Raw genomic sequence first — 17,686 nt, forward strand, 5'->3', positions numbered from 1 at the left:
GACATGTTGGGTCGATATTATGCCCTAAAAAGAATTCAATAAATAGAGAACCCAACATGAAATGACTTCTCTGAAAAGACTGGAGTTACCTGTCTGACAAACCTCACCCCCCCCCCCTCCCCAACTCCCAACTCCCCTCTCTCTCTCTCTCTCTCTCGCACACACGCACGCGTGCGCACACACACACACACACACACACACACACACACACACACACACACACACACACAAAAAAAACTATTTTAGTTAATCATAAGTATATATTAATACAAAGTGGTCATTAAATGACATTTTAAATAAAAAAAAACTACCAACTGTGTTTAAACTCTGCTTTTCTTTCAGTAAATACATGTTTCTGATCACAGTTCCATTAATGGACCTTCCAAATCTTATTACATTGTCAAAGCACTGGGTATTCAGAAATTTCTTAACCGCAAACTATTTTCACGTTAGTTCCATTGTACTACCTTGTTATTTTAAATTATTTGAAATAAAATGTGGAACACAGTTATAGTGAAATGTAGTATACAATTCATCATGTGATCAACAAATACAGTGTATATTCCTAAATCTCAGTGTTTCATCCACAATACAGTTATCTGAACATAAAACTGAAGCCCAGATGATGAAACTGCGCTTCAATTCGCACATTCGCTGAAATGATAGCTGAGCTTGTCTGCTGTGTACAGATATTTATTATTTAAAATAGCATCTGCCTTCCAGTATCCAAGGTGCAAAGAAAAGCTTTTACAGCAAACACAAAATTGTATTTGTTAACAGTAGATATTACCAACATTGTAACAAATAACTTCATGCTGTCTATTTACAACTTTATAAACATTAAAGTTTTTGCTTTCTCTGCTTAGATGCTTGTGGTCTATCTTCGTTGCCTTCCTTTTTCTTTCTTTTTATGGCCCGAATCTTCTCTCTGATACATTAAGAAAGTGTTAGTGTAAAAGCTGAAGGTAAAGAATCATCTTTAACATTCAAATACAACTAAATTATAGTCACTGTTCAATATATAAAATGTTTAACTCTACACTTACTGCAACTTTTTCTGCTTCTCAATATCACAAAGTGGAACAGTAGATATCCGTTCTCGTTGAGGGGCCTTCTTTTCAAGTTTACGCCGATCCCTTTTACTGGATTTCTTAAGTTTAAGTAGGTATTCTGGTACCTCGCACCCTGAATCTTTGACCATTTGAGCAATGCTGCAAATGAAGGAAGGAAACATCAAACACAGAAATAGAGTCAGTATTCTGGAATCACTAATCCTTGTCTTTAATTAAGTCGGACTCTACAAAGTACATTAAATTTTGGCAGTATTTTCAATCTGTTTTTAGGTTTCTTTTATTGTCGATACTGATATTCCGGAGGTATTTATGCCAAGTTTACCCAACAAATTTAACACGTCGTGAAGCTGTTAAAAGTATATTAGTCCCTGTTGCGACATGTCATGAAGCTGTCAAGGTATATCAGTCTCTGTTGCAAATGCTGTCACAATATTGGTCAGTTTATCTAAACTGACTAAAATGTAATTTACCAGGATAAAAGGATAGTTATATATGGTCAAGAAATGTAATGTGTATAATGTCTTCAAATACAGCAACTGTTAGTAAATCCTGCCCAAAACAGGCCATGTTTACCCAACGGTACCAACCGGCCACCATGTCATACTCAACCCACAGGCATCACTGGATGGGGATACGGAGGGGCGTGTGGTCAGCACACTACTCTCCGAGTCGTATGTCAGTTCATGAGACCGGAGCTGCCACTACTCAGTCAAGTAGCTCCTCAGTTTGCCTCACAAGGGCCGAATGCACCCTACTTGCCAACAGCGCTCATAAAACTCAAGCCCTAGCCCAGCCCGACAGCGCTTAACTTCAGTGATCTGATGGGAACTGGTGTTACCGCTGCGGCAAGGCTGTTGGCAAAGAAACCGTTAGTATAGCATTCTATATGCTGTGGTATGTCTTCGGCTGCAATGATAGGTCAACATTGCAAATGCTTTAAGTGTGAATTTCACCTTGCTACTGCAATGAAGTCATCCATAGTAATTTGTTCTTGAAGCAGTTTTTTCACTCATGCTCAGAAAACAAGTGACATTAATGTCATGGAATTGAGCACTTCTAAGTTTTACTGACAACTTGGGCATACCGCAAGAGAGAAAATGCAGAAATTCGAGAAGCATATGAAGAGATGAAGTGTGTGTGTGAGAGAGAGAGAGAGAGAGAGAGAGAGAGAGAGAGAGAGAGGTGTTTAATGAAGTGTTCATGTCTTGAGATGATTAAGAAATTTTTAGGTAACTGAGAATATCAAACCTATTATCGGAAGATTTATCAGTACCCAGAACTGATAAAAATTTCACAAGTGAAGAGATTTGACATGTTTCAATTGCTCGGAAACAACAGAATTTGAGTCACACACTGTTCGTCAGGTTCTGATAATAGAATTGTGGATGAGGAGAGCATGCACATAAAGTGGTTCTAAAACACATTTCCCAGGACAAAAGAACACCTGCATTTATTTTTAGACATATTTTTAAAAAATCTGGAACATCACTGTTTTTATAGAATGAGTCTTCACTGGTTATAAAACACGTCGTTTCAAATACAACACAGAAATCATGCGCTAAAATCACAAATGGTGCATTTCAATTTCACCATGTCAATATAAAATAAAATATTTGTGTTTTTGACAGATAAGCATTCACTCAGAATCTGTGTCTCAAGAACATATGGTAAAATGCCAAGTTTTCTATGAAGTATCTGACTGCTTTTGAAAAGAGATCACAAATGTTAGATCAAATGTTGTGCACAAGTGGTTAGTGTGTTACAGCCAGGCATTTTGTGGAGGTATAAAGATACACCAAGACACAAGAAACACATTTTTTATGGGAGAATTGTTCTGGCAACATACCCAATAACTCGCCTGTGGGCTCATGTTTCATGGTGTCTGGACTGACAACCAGCCGAGGTTTCGGCATTACTTTCTCTTATTTGTGCCAAATCCTCACTTTCTTCTATAGATATCTTTGGCCACCTCTCATCTGTTTCCAACACTGACAGTTATATGCTGTAAGACCTAAGATGTCCTCCATTTTCGTACAGTGCTTACTTTCCACAACCTGGCCACTCATGTTTTTAGTGGCGCTCCCTTCAGTTCTTAATTCCTTCTTGGGTAGCTACAGGTTCAGCAAGTGCAGTGCTGTAAAAAGCCACCAACTTCCCATGCATATGACACGAGCTCAAGTTTTCAAACAAAAATCATCCCAGGTGAGTACAGTGGCACGCTCGCACTCTCATACATCAGTCTGCCACAAGGGTTCTGCGGGAGGAAAAGTTTGAGAGGAAAGAACAGAAACCAATGGATAGTGATTAACAACACAATAACTGTGTCCGAGAGCAGTATAAACCTCTTATCAGAAAACCTTGAAAAATGAGCTCTGAAGATCCCGAAGTGCTGCTGCGCATAAAGGTGCAAAACTTTGTGAGCAGTTAAACAGAGCTGCCTGTAACTCAAGTGTGTAGCTTTTTAGTCTAGTCGTTCCAAAGTCACAAGTTTGATTCACACTAGCAACAACTGTTTTTAACTCTAATTTGAATTATATTAATTATGAAATTGAAATGTTAATTTAAAATACTGAACCAATTACTTTTAATAACATTTTAATAAAAACATCTTTTTTTATTTTTTGCATAAAAATGCAAGTATTTGTAATAAATTTAAAATTGGTACAAAAAATGAAATGACTTATTGCAAAATGAAAAAAATATTTTTACTTATAATACTGTTCAGTTTTTAGCAGTAAAAAGTATTAATTTTCCTATTTCAAATTTCCCATGTTTGTAACAAATTTTAATTTGTTGTGAATACTTGCACTGTCATGCAATTAATAGTTAAAAATGTCTGCCCCTGCAGCTGAGTGGTCAGTGCAATTGACTGCCAAGTGGGAGACCTGAGTATGATTCCTGGTTCTGCATGGGATTTTTCCTTGGTGGGAGGACTGGAACGGGGTGCACTCAGCCTCGTGAGGCAAACTAAAGAGCTTCTTGAATGAGTAGTAGAGGTTTCAGGTCTAGAAACTTGACAATGACTGGGACAGTGGTGTGCTGACCACATGCTCCTCCAAAACCACATCCAATGATGCTACTGGCAGAGGGTGACATGGCAGTCAGTTGGCCCAGAATTATCTACATCTACATGGATACTCTGCAAATCACACTTAAGTGCCTAACAGAGGGTTCACAGAACCATCTTCACAATAATTCTCTATTATTCTGCTCCTGAACGGCATGTAAGAAAAATGACCACCTGTATCTTTCCATGCGAGCTCTGATTTCCCTTATTTTATTATAATGATCATTTCTCCGTACATAGGTCAGCATCAACAAAATATTTTTGCAGCTGGACGAGAAAGTTGGTGACTGAAACTTTGTGAGAAGATTTCGCCACAACGAGAAAAGCCTTTGTTTTAAACCAGTATCATGTCCACAACACTGTCTCCCCTATTTCTCCATAATACAAAATGCGCTGCCCGTCTTTGAACTTTCTCAATGTACTCCATTAATCCTATCTGACAAGGATCCCATGCCACACAGCAGTACTCCAAAAGAGGACGAACAAGTATAGCGTAGGCAATTTCCTTAGTAGATCTGCTGTATCCTCCAAGTGTTCTGCCAATAAAACACAGTCTGGTTCACCATTCCCACAACATTTTGTATGTGTTCTTTCCAATTTAAGTTGTTCGTAATTGTAATTTCTAAGTATTTTGTTGAATTTACAGCCTTTAGATATGATTGATTATCTTTTTTGTTGTTAAAATAAGAAGCAGTTATTTGTATTAAGATTTATGATCCAATATCTGATTCTTAAATTTCAATTTGTAATACAAAAAAGAAGCAAAATAAATGTATCTAAAAGAGTAACTAGTACAAGCATGATTAGAACTAGGGACTTCATGATTACGGGACACAAATGCTTCACACTCAGCTACAAGTGGCTGTGTTTAAATGCTAGAAACATTTTATACTTGACATTGCTCAGAAATATTCAAAATCAATTTTTTAATGTTTTTGATAAGTACACTGTACTGCTTTAGGAAATGGGTGTGATGACACTGAGCTTCAAATCCTACACAAATGCATAAAATCAGAGAGGGTAGAGCAACCTGTGAGGTCCCTTGTAAGTGGAAAACATGCTGAAACCCTTTCATCAGATAGTCTCCTCCTAGAAAACAATGAAGATGTATTCAGACATGATGTTGCTCTCTTGCTAAATAAGAACATAAAAAATCTGGTGCAAAAGAAGATCTGTATATTTTTAAGTCATATATATTATACCCACACTGATCAGCAAGTTTTCTATCATAGTCATCCCTGTATATGATGCCAGCAGTAACTCAGAAGATGAAATCAGACAGTTGTGTGAAAACATTAACAAAACAAGAACATCAGAAGGAAACACAACTGCTGGTACTCATGGGACATATCACGGCTGAACGGAAAATACGCAGGATAATCTAAGGATGTTGCCAATATGAATTAGGCAACATAAATGAACACGGCAAACAAATGGTAGATTACCCTACAGCAGAGAATCTGTTTTGTATTAATGCTCTGTGCAAGAAACAAATTTTATGGAAGTAGGTTCGGTGAGTCCAGATGGGCAAACCAAGAATTACACTTGATACTAACTTTTTAAAGAGAGTAGTATGTGAAGATGTGTCTTTACCAAGCAGGTTTGACAGAGGTCATGAGTGTAGACTACTTTAGACAATTTTCAACTTCAAGTGACAGTGCAAAGAGTGAGATTTCACTCCTGAGCCAAAGTGAACTATAGATGCATCACAAATCATTCCACAAGATGCATCACAAATCATTCCACAAGATGCATCACAAATCATTCCATAAAGAACAGATGCTAAGTAACAGATAAGCAAAGCAAACCACAAAAAGACTGTCAAACAAGTAAGCCTTCAGCCAAAACGGCCTTCATCAGAATCAGAATTACAAAACACAAACACACACACACACACACACACACACAGCTCTCACACACATGACTACAGTCTCTGGCTGTTGAGATCAGACTACGAGCAACAGCACAAGAAAGGATGTGAGAATATTTGCCTTTGCTGATGACATCATGATATGGGGTAAAATTGAAGACAAAGTACAGATCAGACTCGATGAATGGAAATCTCAGTTCCAGAAACATAATCTCAACATGAGCAAGACCCAGACAGTGGTGAGGGCAGTCAACGGAGATGGACAATCAGCAAGTGTTAAACTAGGAGACCACCAACTAGAGTGTGTGGACAGTCTTCCTTACCTTGGAAGTGCAATCTCCAGTGATAATTTGGTCAGAAATGAAATCACCAACAGAGTGCAAGAAGGATCTGAATTCACCCAACAAGTAATATCACTTTTATGGGATGACTTGATTCCAAAACCGGCCAAACATATGTTTAATAGCTATTTCATACCAATACTGACCTATGGTATTGAAACATGTACCCTCACAAAAAAAGAATCATCAAGGCTGCAAGCACCAGAGATGAAATTTCTTAGATCCACCATCCAGAAGACCAAGATGGACAAGGAATGAGGAGGTGAGGATAGAAGCTGGAATAAAGACATCCCTATTAGATCGAACTGGCACATCTAGACTTTGATGATATGGGCATGTGATGAGAATGGAACCAACCAGAACAGCCAAAATAAATTAGGAAAGAGAGGTGGATGGGAAAAGACCTCAAGGAAGACCTCAAACCCGATGGAAGGACTTGATTAAGGCTGGTCTGGTGACCAGAGGATGGGCAGTGGATGATGTTCTCTGTGAACACATGTATTTGGACAGGACGAAGTGGAAGAGGCTCATTACCAGAACCCGGGAAACTGGAACTGTTAAATGATGATGATGATGATGATGATGATGATGATGATGATGATGATGATGGGAGAATATTTATTAAATTGGTGCAGTCAACGAAAGAAAAACATAACATAAAAATTATGAAATCCTGTGTAGTAACTAGGAGATCTAAAGTAGCTAAGACTGAGAACAAGAAAGGGCAGATTATCCATATAAGCAAGATACTGCTTGTGCCGTAATTTCTACCACTCGCTGTATTCTTTGACTATTGATATCCCACCTGAAGAAAGATCACCACCACAGACAGAAATACTGCAGGAATATGTAAAGTAATGATACCAGAAATAAAGAATGCCATTGTTTATCAGTAACCCGTAAGCCTCTTGAATCATACTTATGAACAAGCAACAATAGGTTAGACTAGATGAATATCTCATATAGCACATGATCCCAATAGTCAAAGAAGTCCACTATGGTGATACAGTGTCTTCTATGTTGTTTATCCTAGCTGCAGAAGATGTATTCAAAGGTGAGGATGGGATCGCAGAGAGACCCAATCAACGAGCAGTCCTAGAAACACCTACAATTCGTTGACACCATTGTGCTTATGAGTGAAGTATGACTCAAAATTGCCAGAAAATTGCATCTTTAGAAGTTTATTTGAAGAGGAATATGATAAAAAAAGTTATGAATACAAACTTTTGACTGGTTAAAAGTGACGACAAACTTACTGTAGTCACCTCCAAACATATCTGCTTTGACCATAAAATTCTGCCATGACAAACCAACCAAACAGCAGAAATTCCATGAATTGAGTTATGCATCATTCAGAAATCTTCTGTGCATTCTGGTCAAAAAGGAAGTTCCGAAGAACAAAAAATCGAAAGTTTACAATACCAGTATTCTACCAGCAACATATTCATGGCAACTACTCAAACTTAGAAAAAAATACTGAGAGTTCCAGGTATGGGGAGGAGGATTATGTCATAAAAAGCTGCTGAAAAATTAATGGGGGAGGGCGAGGCAATGTCTCACAATAACAACTTTTCTTTCCTCATGACTGAGACATACTAGCCAATGGGCATAATAATATTCATAGAATTGACACACTTTGAAATACTATGCACTTTAAAATTTGTGATTTATAAAGCTCAATAAAATTAAATTACATTGATAGGTTAAAAACAGAATTCCCTGAAATTTGCCCAACTTTTCCAGATGAAATGTAATTCTCTGAGAATTCCAGGTTTTCCAGACAAACCAACTCCCTGCATCTTAGAGCCTAAAAACATTGGTTCTGACAATAGAGAATGTTCATAATTTATGAAGTGCACACAAAGAACAATAGAGAAACAGAATCAGGCATCAGCCTCAGGAAAAAACATCACGAATGAGTCCTTCACAAGCAGAAATAGCTGATTACTCAATAGAATTACCTTGTTGAAATGGCAATGGTCTTCCAACAGAGCCAGGAAAGAAGCCAACATTTGGAGCAATAACATGATTTATTGCAGACCTCACAGGCACAAAGGAAGCATTGGAAGAGCCTAAATAAGACGACTTGATGATATTAAGAGGACTGGTGGAACATCATGGTACTTGATGGAGCAGAAGTGGAAGAAAATTGAAGAGTTCATTCAGCAATGAATGTTGTCCTATTTGGCTGATGTTAATGAATGTGTAAACCAGTTAAAGAAATGCATGTTGAAAGTTACCTTCGGAGATTCACTGTATCACTTTCTGTGAAAAATGTGATTGCTTTCCCTGGATTTCCAGCTCTCCCAGTTCTGCCTGAAACCAAAAAGTAGACAATAGTATTCATAGAAGCAATAAAAAAAGCATAACTTCATTTTTAAAAAAGCAAATAAAAACTTACCTATCCGATGTATGTAGGAGATGACACTAGGAGGAAAGTCGTAATTGATGACTAAGTTTACTCCTTTGAAATCAATACCTCGTCCCATTAGTTCTGTGCAGATAAGGACCCAAATATCCCCTCTTCGGAAGCTTTGTACAACATTGTCCCTCTGTAAGAAAAAAATATTCTCTACCTAAATACAGACGTGAAAAAAGGTCTCAAAAGGGAGCACTCAATATAGCAACAGTAGACTCACAGCAGTGAATGTCAAACATTGTTCACTTATTGGGATAAATGCTTTTATTTATTAATTAAAAAATGAGAACCTGTGGTGTTTTGAGGGACAGGAAACTGAGCTTTTCCAATTGTAAATCCCTGCCCAGCTGTGTACAGTCTGTGCATTGTGAAGAACTGAAGTCTGAGAACAGTGGCAACAAGATTTCTCCAGACTGTATTTGGTGTCCAAATAATGTATGCAATGTACCATCCTACGGTGAAAAGAGGACACATAGACTGCATATGTTCTACATTTTTTCTGTAAGCCACAATTCTCATCACCACTGGGTAGTTGCATGCAGCAACACATACACACATCCAGCAGTATGACATATTAGTGCATAAATACAGAAAAGACTGATACACTACTTTTATGTGGAAACAAGTGTGACAACAGCAGAGCAGCTGTGCATGGAACTATTTTCCAACAGTCTTCATGTTATTTTATGTCCATGACCCCTGACAGAAGACTAATTCACTTCACTGCACGTGCCCAACCCCAGTTGTCAGTCTCAACCTGAATCCCCACACATTAATAACTTTTATCATCTTTTCATTTCTCATTAAAATTTTATTTTCTGAATCCAGTTGTTCTATCCAGGTACACATGCCATTATATGAGTGTTGAATTGCATGACCAACATCTAATGAGACTACAGAGCCTATACTTGGACACAACATAGCCAATCAGGAAGTGTGGGAGAGTAGGCATAAGAAGCTTCTGAAATACACACTCAGATTTTAGCATAGATGAAGAGAGTCTAAGCAGACATTGTTTTTGTTCCACGTGTTGTACGATAATGTCAAATGTTGGAATCGACTTCTGGAAATATTGTCGATACTCATCTGAACATATGTATGACCGTGAGTACAAATGATGAAATTTTCAATTTTTCTGTCCGTTAACATTTCTTGGGTGGACAGGCCATCTACATAACCTTGTCTTTGCTACCCAGTGATGTAAGAGATAACATCCAACAGTGCTCTTTTCTAAATACATTCCTACACAATTATTTATAAACAACTTTACACTAAACACTGACAACCCGTGTTTACAGTGTAAATTGTTTAATTCTGTGGCCAAGAGACAATTGGCAGTAGCAGTATAACAAAGTACTGAACTTTTTGACTACTAATCAGTAACGCTGAACTTCTCACATGCTATGCTTAAATTTTTATTGTAAAAGATACATAAATAACAGTGAGTATTCTAACAACTCTTCCAGTAACTACTGCTTAGTTAGATCTCTCTTGGTTTCTCTGCTTAATTATTATTGTCACAGTCTAACAGTCTGTTTTATTTATTATTATGAGTGTAATCAGATGCACACAATTTGAATTAGCAATCTGATTTGTATCTCTTCCACAGGAACAATTTTATATTATTCTTCCATAAAAAGTATGTCATCTTATATACATGGAATTATTGTACAATGAACCTGAAACATCGTAAAGTCTCTTATCAAAGTTTATCGTCACACTTTTTCTATAACGATAACCAGTTTTGTTCCATTACAGAACATCTTGACACCAACAGTAATTGCAGTTCAGGAACTGCACACTGTATAGACTAGACACTTATCTCATATCTACCACCAACATGTATTTCTGTCTGGTTATCTTGAACGTATAGCACAAAAATTCCTTCAACTGTCGGACAATGTACTGCTTGCCAAAAGGCCATGCAATGAGAAAACAATTGAGGTCAATAATTTACTGAGATATTTTGCAATCCAGTGGTGATACTTCCTTTAAGTCCTAAGATAGATATGAAATGGGAATACAGGCTACGGCAAGGTGTGCAGTATACTGCAGCATCCATTTTCAATAAGCTACACAAGAATTCAAAATGTTAGCAGTAATCCATACACTTTCAAATCCAAACTGAAGAGTTTCCTCATGGGTCACTCCTACTATTCTGTCCAGGAGTTTCTTGAAAAAGTAAGCTGATTCCTGTGTTATATTGTTGATTTACATAAACTTACGGCTTGTCGTTTTTTGGGTTCATAAACATTTTATTTTATCTGTTATTACTTTTATGTAGTAATTTCATGTACTGACACATTCTATGAGCTTGGAGACTTGCTCAATTTGATCCTACACAACTAGACATGTACAATAAAAAAAGCAATGGTTGTCAATTCCAAGATTACTCTACATGAGAAGAACACTATCTTTTGTCACAATTAGCTGTCTGGGAAGTGGAAAATGAATACACAGGCTTGAAGCAGAAAGTACAGATGGAGTTAAGAAAGCCAAAACATGCCTTTTGTGAGCAAATCCCAAAATCATGTACACAGAAGAAAAGTCAGACTTCAAAGGTGAGGAAATAATACCTAAGGTGAAACACTGAAAATTTTTAAGTGCCCATACTGAAAAGAATTTAAACAGGAAACACAATACTCTTGAACTTTCCCTTGACAACTCCTTTTATTTCACATAAGGATTTCTGTTTGTGTAACATGAATATAAAACGACTCGTATCACATCATTATGACAAATCGCACAAATGATCCGTGGAACATGAAAAAATCTAGCTAATCAACTTCTACAACAATCATTTGGATTTGATGAGAGCCAGGGAAGAAACTGATACTGACCTTGTTGAAGGAAACCTACCGGGATTCACCTGAAATTATTTTAGAAAAACAAGGCAAAAGTAAACTGGCCATCCCTTCCCAACACGCCTCTAGCACCTTAAGCTCTGCAACATCTTACACTACAGAATAGGCCAACATTGTTTTTTGTTTCATTACTTTTCAACAATGCACAGAACTGAAGAATAACTCTGACACTATCATTTGAATTCCATCACCCTTTTTCTACAATATGGTGATTTCATTCTAAAGTAATCATATCAAGAAATTGGTTTCTAATCTATATTTAGTAACATACAATAAATGGTATTCTCTCTATCTAAAACAACTTCGTCTACTCACCTGCAGCTGCGTTCTGTCTGCATGTATGACATCAACATTGATCCCATCATAAAGCAATTCGTTAAACAATTCCTTGGCTCTTTCTTTTGTTTGGACAAAAACCAGCACAGGTGGAGTAAGTCCCTTAAACAAAAAGCATTTTAAATCGAGTAAGTTATTTTCCATAAACAGAGGATGTTATTCATTTTCTACTTACATGATAACAAATATCTCACAAACAATTATTTCAGTGCCATGAAACAAAGATGAGCTTACAAGACTCTAATAGAAAGTTCATGGCAGACAAAATGATTATGAAACTTTTGTTGCTGTGGTCTTCGATCCAAAAGACGGGTTTGATGCAGATCTCCAGGTCAGTTTATCCTGTGCGGACCTCGTCATCTCTGCGCATCTACTGCAACCTACATCCACGTGATCTGCTTCTTGTAGTCACACTTTAGTCCCCTCTACAATTTCCATCTCCCACACTTCCCTTCATTACCAAATTGACTACTTATCCATATATCACGATGTCTGCTATGAAGTGATCTTTCCTTTTAGTGGAGTTGTGCCATACATCTTTTTCTTCCCAATTCAATTCAGCACCTTTTCATTAGTTAGTCTATATTAGCCAGGATTCTTTTGTACCACCAAATGTCAAAAATTTAAATTCTGTTCTCATCTGTATTGCTTATCATCCACATTTCACTTCTGCAAATGGAACTGATGAGGGGACTTTACAGACTGGCCCTTTCGACTTTCTTCATACTAACAAAATTTGTCTGTCATTGCTCAGACATGAATTTCCCAAACTAGTGTCACACAATTCTAAAAACAGTATCACCTTTGAAGATTAAAAGAGTTCTGGGCACTGTTAAATATAAAACATTTGTACTTATTGCTGTAGTTGTCAACTACTAAGTGCCTAACAGAGCAGTCTTGCGATCAGAAAGTCAATGGTTCAAATCTCATTAGTAGGATCACCTTTCTTTTACTTTTATTTAAATTTATATTTATTTAGAAATACAAATGTTAATAAACAAATACTGACTCATAATTTTTTAATTTTTAATTAGGTACTAATTGCATGAAAATGCCAGTGTTCCCAGCAAATTAAAAGTTTGTGCAAAAATCCAAAATGTCCAAAGCTTTCACATATAATGTTCATCTTTTCTGTGCATGTTACACTTTAAGATACATCACACAAATGTGCCAGTAAAATTTGCTTAATACTGAGCTAAATCTCTGATGTTCTGGGCTCAAAATTCTTTTAAATAGCTCGTCATCAAAGAGTTGATTTTTAAATGAGAGTCAAACACTCTATGGTTTAAGAAATTCATCGTAAATTCTCGCACATAGTTCATCTTGTGGAAAAGGACACTTATTTTGAAAATAATGCTTTTCACACCAAAGTTCACAATATTTTCCCGCGACCTGTTAGAAATAGATTCGTTCCAGCAGTTGCCAGAGAGCACCAGATAAGAGGCGTCACCGCGTTTATGCAGCTACGATGACGTAGGAAGCCCGTATGATTGTACGTGTAACACATTAAAAGATCTTACATTATGCCATAAAAGAAACAAGACATCAGAGGGTACTCCAAGAGTGTCGGAGCCGGCCGCTGTGGCCGAGTGGTTCTGGGCGCTTCAGTCCGGAACCGCTCTGTTGCTACGGTCGCAGGTTCAAATCCTGCCTCAAGCATGGCTGTGTGTGATGTCCTTAGGATAGTTAGGTTTAAGTAGTTCTAAGTCTAGGGGACTGAGACCTCAGATGTTAAGTCCCATAGTGCTTAGAGCCATTTGAACCACGAGTGTCGGAATTTCGTGAACCATATTAAAATGCATAATTCGCCTTAAACTGCACATTCGTATGTCCAGATTCCCAATGAAGTAGGCCTCGACCTGATATTAAACTTTTCAGTGTGGTTTCTGGGATGTTAATTTTCTTGATGTACCAGTACTGTATTACCTCATGTTTGGTTCTTTATTATGGCAGTGCCATACGTGTCAGAATATGAAAACATGGGCTTGAAATGCAGTGCACTGTTGAAACTAGCCAATAGTGTGGAATTGAATGCTACATTTCAAATAAATTGACTGCCTTGGAGGGAAAGATGAATAAAAAGCAAATTACTGTAGCAAACTGACAAATATATCTTCATTGTTCTGCAATGCAATTAATGCTTGACAGTCAGATAGTGGGAAATAAAGTAAAATCTGAAACTAATAACATTTTTAGCCTCCTGTAATTATGTGCATGTGTTTTAATTCGTTTGATAGCTCTCAGCCAAAGAAATCTGTTTTGTTTTCATTTGACATGAGAGCAGTAAACGAAGAGGAAACAGCAAAATCACTAAATGTAAACACGGGTCACGTGGAGACTACATCCCCCCCCCCCCCCTCCCCCACTATAACGCAGACTTCTCTGTGCATCAGCCCCCGATCTACGATCTTTCTGAACTGGGGCAATACTAAACCGCCCCTCCTCACTCGACCGTTTGAGATAGGATGTCAAAAATTTAAAAGGAAACTACTTTACAAAAATATTCATTTTGTATTTGTAGTACACAACTTTCTGAAGAGTCTGATACATAAAACATATCTTCGAGGAAATGTAAGACATGTTATTTGGTCTTAAGCTTGCCAAAGTGCAGTGCCACACTCTTCACACACCATTCTTGTACCGCACATCACTGTATTTCACTCTGTGGAATTCAAACACATATATTTTGTAACGGATGCCATAAAACTATATTCAGGACAGTAGAAATTGAAATGTCCTGTGGTGCCTCTCCTGCTCTCAGTCAGCCGGTTTGATATCCTGCCCCTCTTAAAGAGAATCTCGCAGTTAATACTGGATAGGATTATTTGTAACCAGGAGAACAAGAACGCTTCAGAAAATTTGCACTCTTTATTGCCCATTAACTAATAACTTGCTGTTGTGTGTGACATAAAATTAAATATAGGATACATAAAAACAGTAAAGACAAGAGACAAGCAAGACGTTAACATTTCTTCAATCCTTAGGTCCTGGTGTTTTCCTCTCTCTAATCTGGCTACAGCTTTACATGGCGTGCTTTCCTTTCTGCGAAAGAATCTATTACCTCATCAAAGTTTGTCAAACATTTTGCTACATGAAAAACCAAAATGTCATTGTCTAAGACCGGAAAAGCTGTTAATAAAAATAGTAGCCAAGACTGGTGTGGTTTCTCGATTTGACTACATCTATTTCGTCACAGTCTGCTAGATAAAACAAAATAGGCCTTTCTAACATTTCAGCTACTGTAACACACACCAAATAAGTGAGACTGTTTTGGCAATAATGGTCATTTTTATAACACGACAGAATATAGTTCACAAAGTACCAATATGAAATGCTTATTTGGTCTATTATAAGCAAAAAGCTTTATGTTAGGAAACAGTTTCACATTTCATTCATATGCTCCAGTTTCTCAAGCATGAGATCGAAAAGAAGTAGTACGAAATTTTTGTATACATTTGGAATCGTCATACCCTTCCATAATTTGTGTGATGTCACCATTTCTCTGGGTAGCATGTGGCTGCTTGCTGCTGCTGCTTACACAGCCGACAGCTACGTTTCTGTAGCCAGAAGCAGGAGAAGGTACTACTCACATGACTCAACTGCGCAAGCGCATGAGGCCGCTTGTAACTGCTCAAATGAATCTGATATAAACAGTTGTGACATCACAGTCATCGGAGGCAATTTCTTGTTATGAAGCATTGCATAGTCTTCCTAAAGTCTTTTGATGCATTTTGCTGTTGGCTGACGCTTATATGAGCACTTTTTTTTTATATAGCGCATTTCATTTGCAATTTAAGTTTTATTTTTGTTTTATCTTTCATTCATGTTTTATTGCTGCAGTATTATTCTGCAGTAGCGGGATACAATAATATTCTTTGTTAGAGTATCGGTTCTTACCAGTCAAAATAACAAAAATTTAGCTAAAACAATGAAAAATACCCAGAATGCTAAAAAATTCCCGGGTTTTTCCCAGTTTTCTCCCGGATGAAAAAATGTCCCGGGTTTTCCCCGGATCTCCCGGGTTGTATACACCCTGATTATAGATAATATTTTACATCATTTAATAAAGGAAAAGCTGTTACTTTAATGTCTCATTGGCAGCTGAATTTTTTACATGGACCATCAGAAAAGAAGAATCATTAAGCTGCACATAGTGGTCAGTAAAACCAGAAATTAATTTAGTCACGTCCTTAAAACCACCAATAATTATAGCTGTGTATCTTGTGGGGGAGTCAGCAGAAGAGAATGTGATATTCTGATACATACATTGTGACACATAAGCCACACTGTAAAATGTTCTATCTTACTTCTGAATATGCAAACAGGCTGAGTGGCAAATTAATGATGATTGCTTTGAGTGCTCAACACAGGAGACACAAAGGTATTGCCAGGACTACTCCTGTGACTTCAGATAGGGCCACTCTTGCTCTCTACATACATAAACAGTCTGACAGACAGGCTGAATAGCGATCTGTGACTGTTTGCTGATGGTGCTGTGGTCAAGACAATGTTTATCTTTAAGTGACTGAAGAAGCACAGGATGACTTGGACAGAATTTTTATTTGGAGTGATGAATGGAAATTTGCTCTAAGTGTGTAAAAGTTTAAATTAGTGCAGATGAGTATGAAAAACAATTCTCTAATGTTAAAATAAAGTATTGGTTGCATTATGCTTTGCAAAGTCATGTCAAGTACCTACATATAATGTTGCAAAGCGACAGGAAATTGAACGAGCATGTGATCTTGATTGTAGGGAAAGTGAATTCTCGACTACAGGTCATTGGGAGAATTTTAGGAAAGCATAACTCATCTACAAAGGAGACCACAAACAAAACACTTGTTTGACCTGTTCTTGAGTAATGCTTGAGTGTTTGGGATTCCTGAAGGGAAGAAGACATTCTTTTCACGAAAAACCATCAAGAAAATTCAGAGAACCAGCATTTATGGTAGACTGCAGAACAATCATCATTAAAAAACATGAAGGTGTAATATGGAACTTTGTCAAAGTTAGGCCTTGGTCAAATTTTATTTCATCAAATCTAGCACCTCGTCTTAGATTTGAATAAAAAAAGCATTTGTCTACTGTTACCTGCAAGGAAAAATATAACCGTTGGAGCTGATGGCCATTTAATGTAGCATTTATAAATATAAACATGTCCGCAAAAGTACATGAAATGCTGGTGCATGCACAGTGAAGGAACTATAATGAAATATTTGATGAGAGTGTAATAACCCCTTCTGCATTACGTCAAAGATCTATATAAAAGAAATAAGATAAATATTTCATCAAATTTCTTTGTCAAAGAAAATCTGATAGTATAATACCTACCAAAAACACAAATAGAAAAAGTTACACACACACACACACACACACACACACACACACACACACAGAGAGAGAGAGAGAGAGAGAGAGAGAGAGAGAGTATAGCTATACGAAAAGCTAAGCTTTCACTTACAACACTGGTGGTCAAAAATTTTTTAATGTCTTTCTTTTCTTCCAAGGCTGTGATTAAGCAGTAATGTAACATCGCTCATTCTTTAGTAAAAGCACATTTAGTTTGAAAATAAAGCTTCCCTAACCACCATTTGCAATATTTTGCCACAACCTGTTGGAAAAGTAAGCAGTTGTGATGTCACATTGGTCAAAAGCAGTTTGTCATTATGAAGTAATGCATGTCTGGTACCGAGCGCCGCGGGTTTCAAATCTGCGCCAG

The 17,686-nt window shown here is 37.2% G+C and overlaps 1 protein-coding gene across 2 annotated transcripts in view; it reads right to left on the bottom strand.

Moving 5' to 3' along the window:
• Nucleotides 1–335: 335 nt before the first annotated feature.
• Nucleotides 336–17,686, bottom strand: part of LOC124711928 (probable ATP-dependent RNA helicase DDX52) — a 51,599-nt gene continuing 34,248 nt past the window's right edge. Inside the window, exons 9-13 of one of the 2 annotated variants that reach the window (XM_047242186.1) lie at nucleotides 11,950–12,072; nucleotides 8,753–8,903; nucleotides 8,592–8,667; nucleotides 1,047–1,211; nucleotides 336–928 (exon numbers count right to left, since the gene is read on the bottom strand). In XM_047242186.1, coding sequence (XP_047098142.1) covers nucleotides 841–928; nucleotides 1,047–1,211; nucleotides 8,592–8,667; nucleotides 8,753–8,903; nucleotides 11,950–12,072 — 603 coding nt within the window. In that variant the 3' untranslated portion in view covers nucleotides 336–840. The remainder of the gene's footprint in view (nucleotides 929–1,046; nucleotides 1,212–8,591; nucleotides 8,668–8,752; nucleotides 8,904–11,949; nucleotides 12,073–17,686) is intronic. The other variant, XM_047242185.1, reaches the window with a different exon arrangement.

This window comes from Schistocerca piceifrons, chromosome 8, assembly GCF_021461385.2.
Source record: "Schistocerca piceifrons isolate TAMUIC-IGC-003096 chromosome 8, iqSchPice1.1, whole genome shotgun sequence".
Classification (NCBI taxonomy): domain Eukaryota; kingdom Metazoa; phylum Arthropoda; class Insecta; order Orthoptera; family Acrididae; genus Schistocerca; species Schistocerca piceifrons.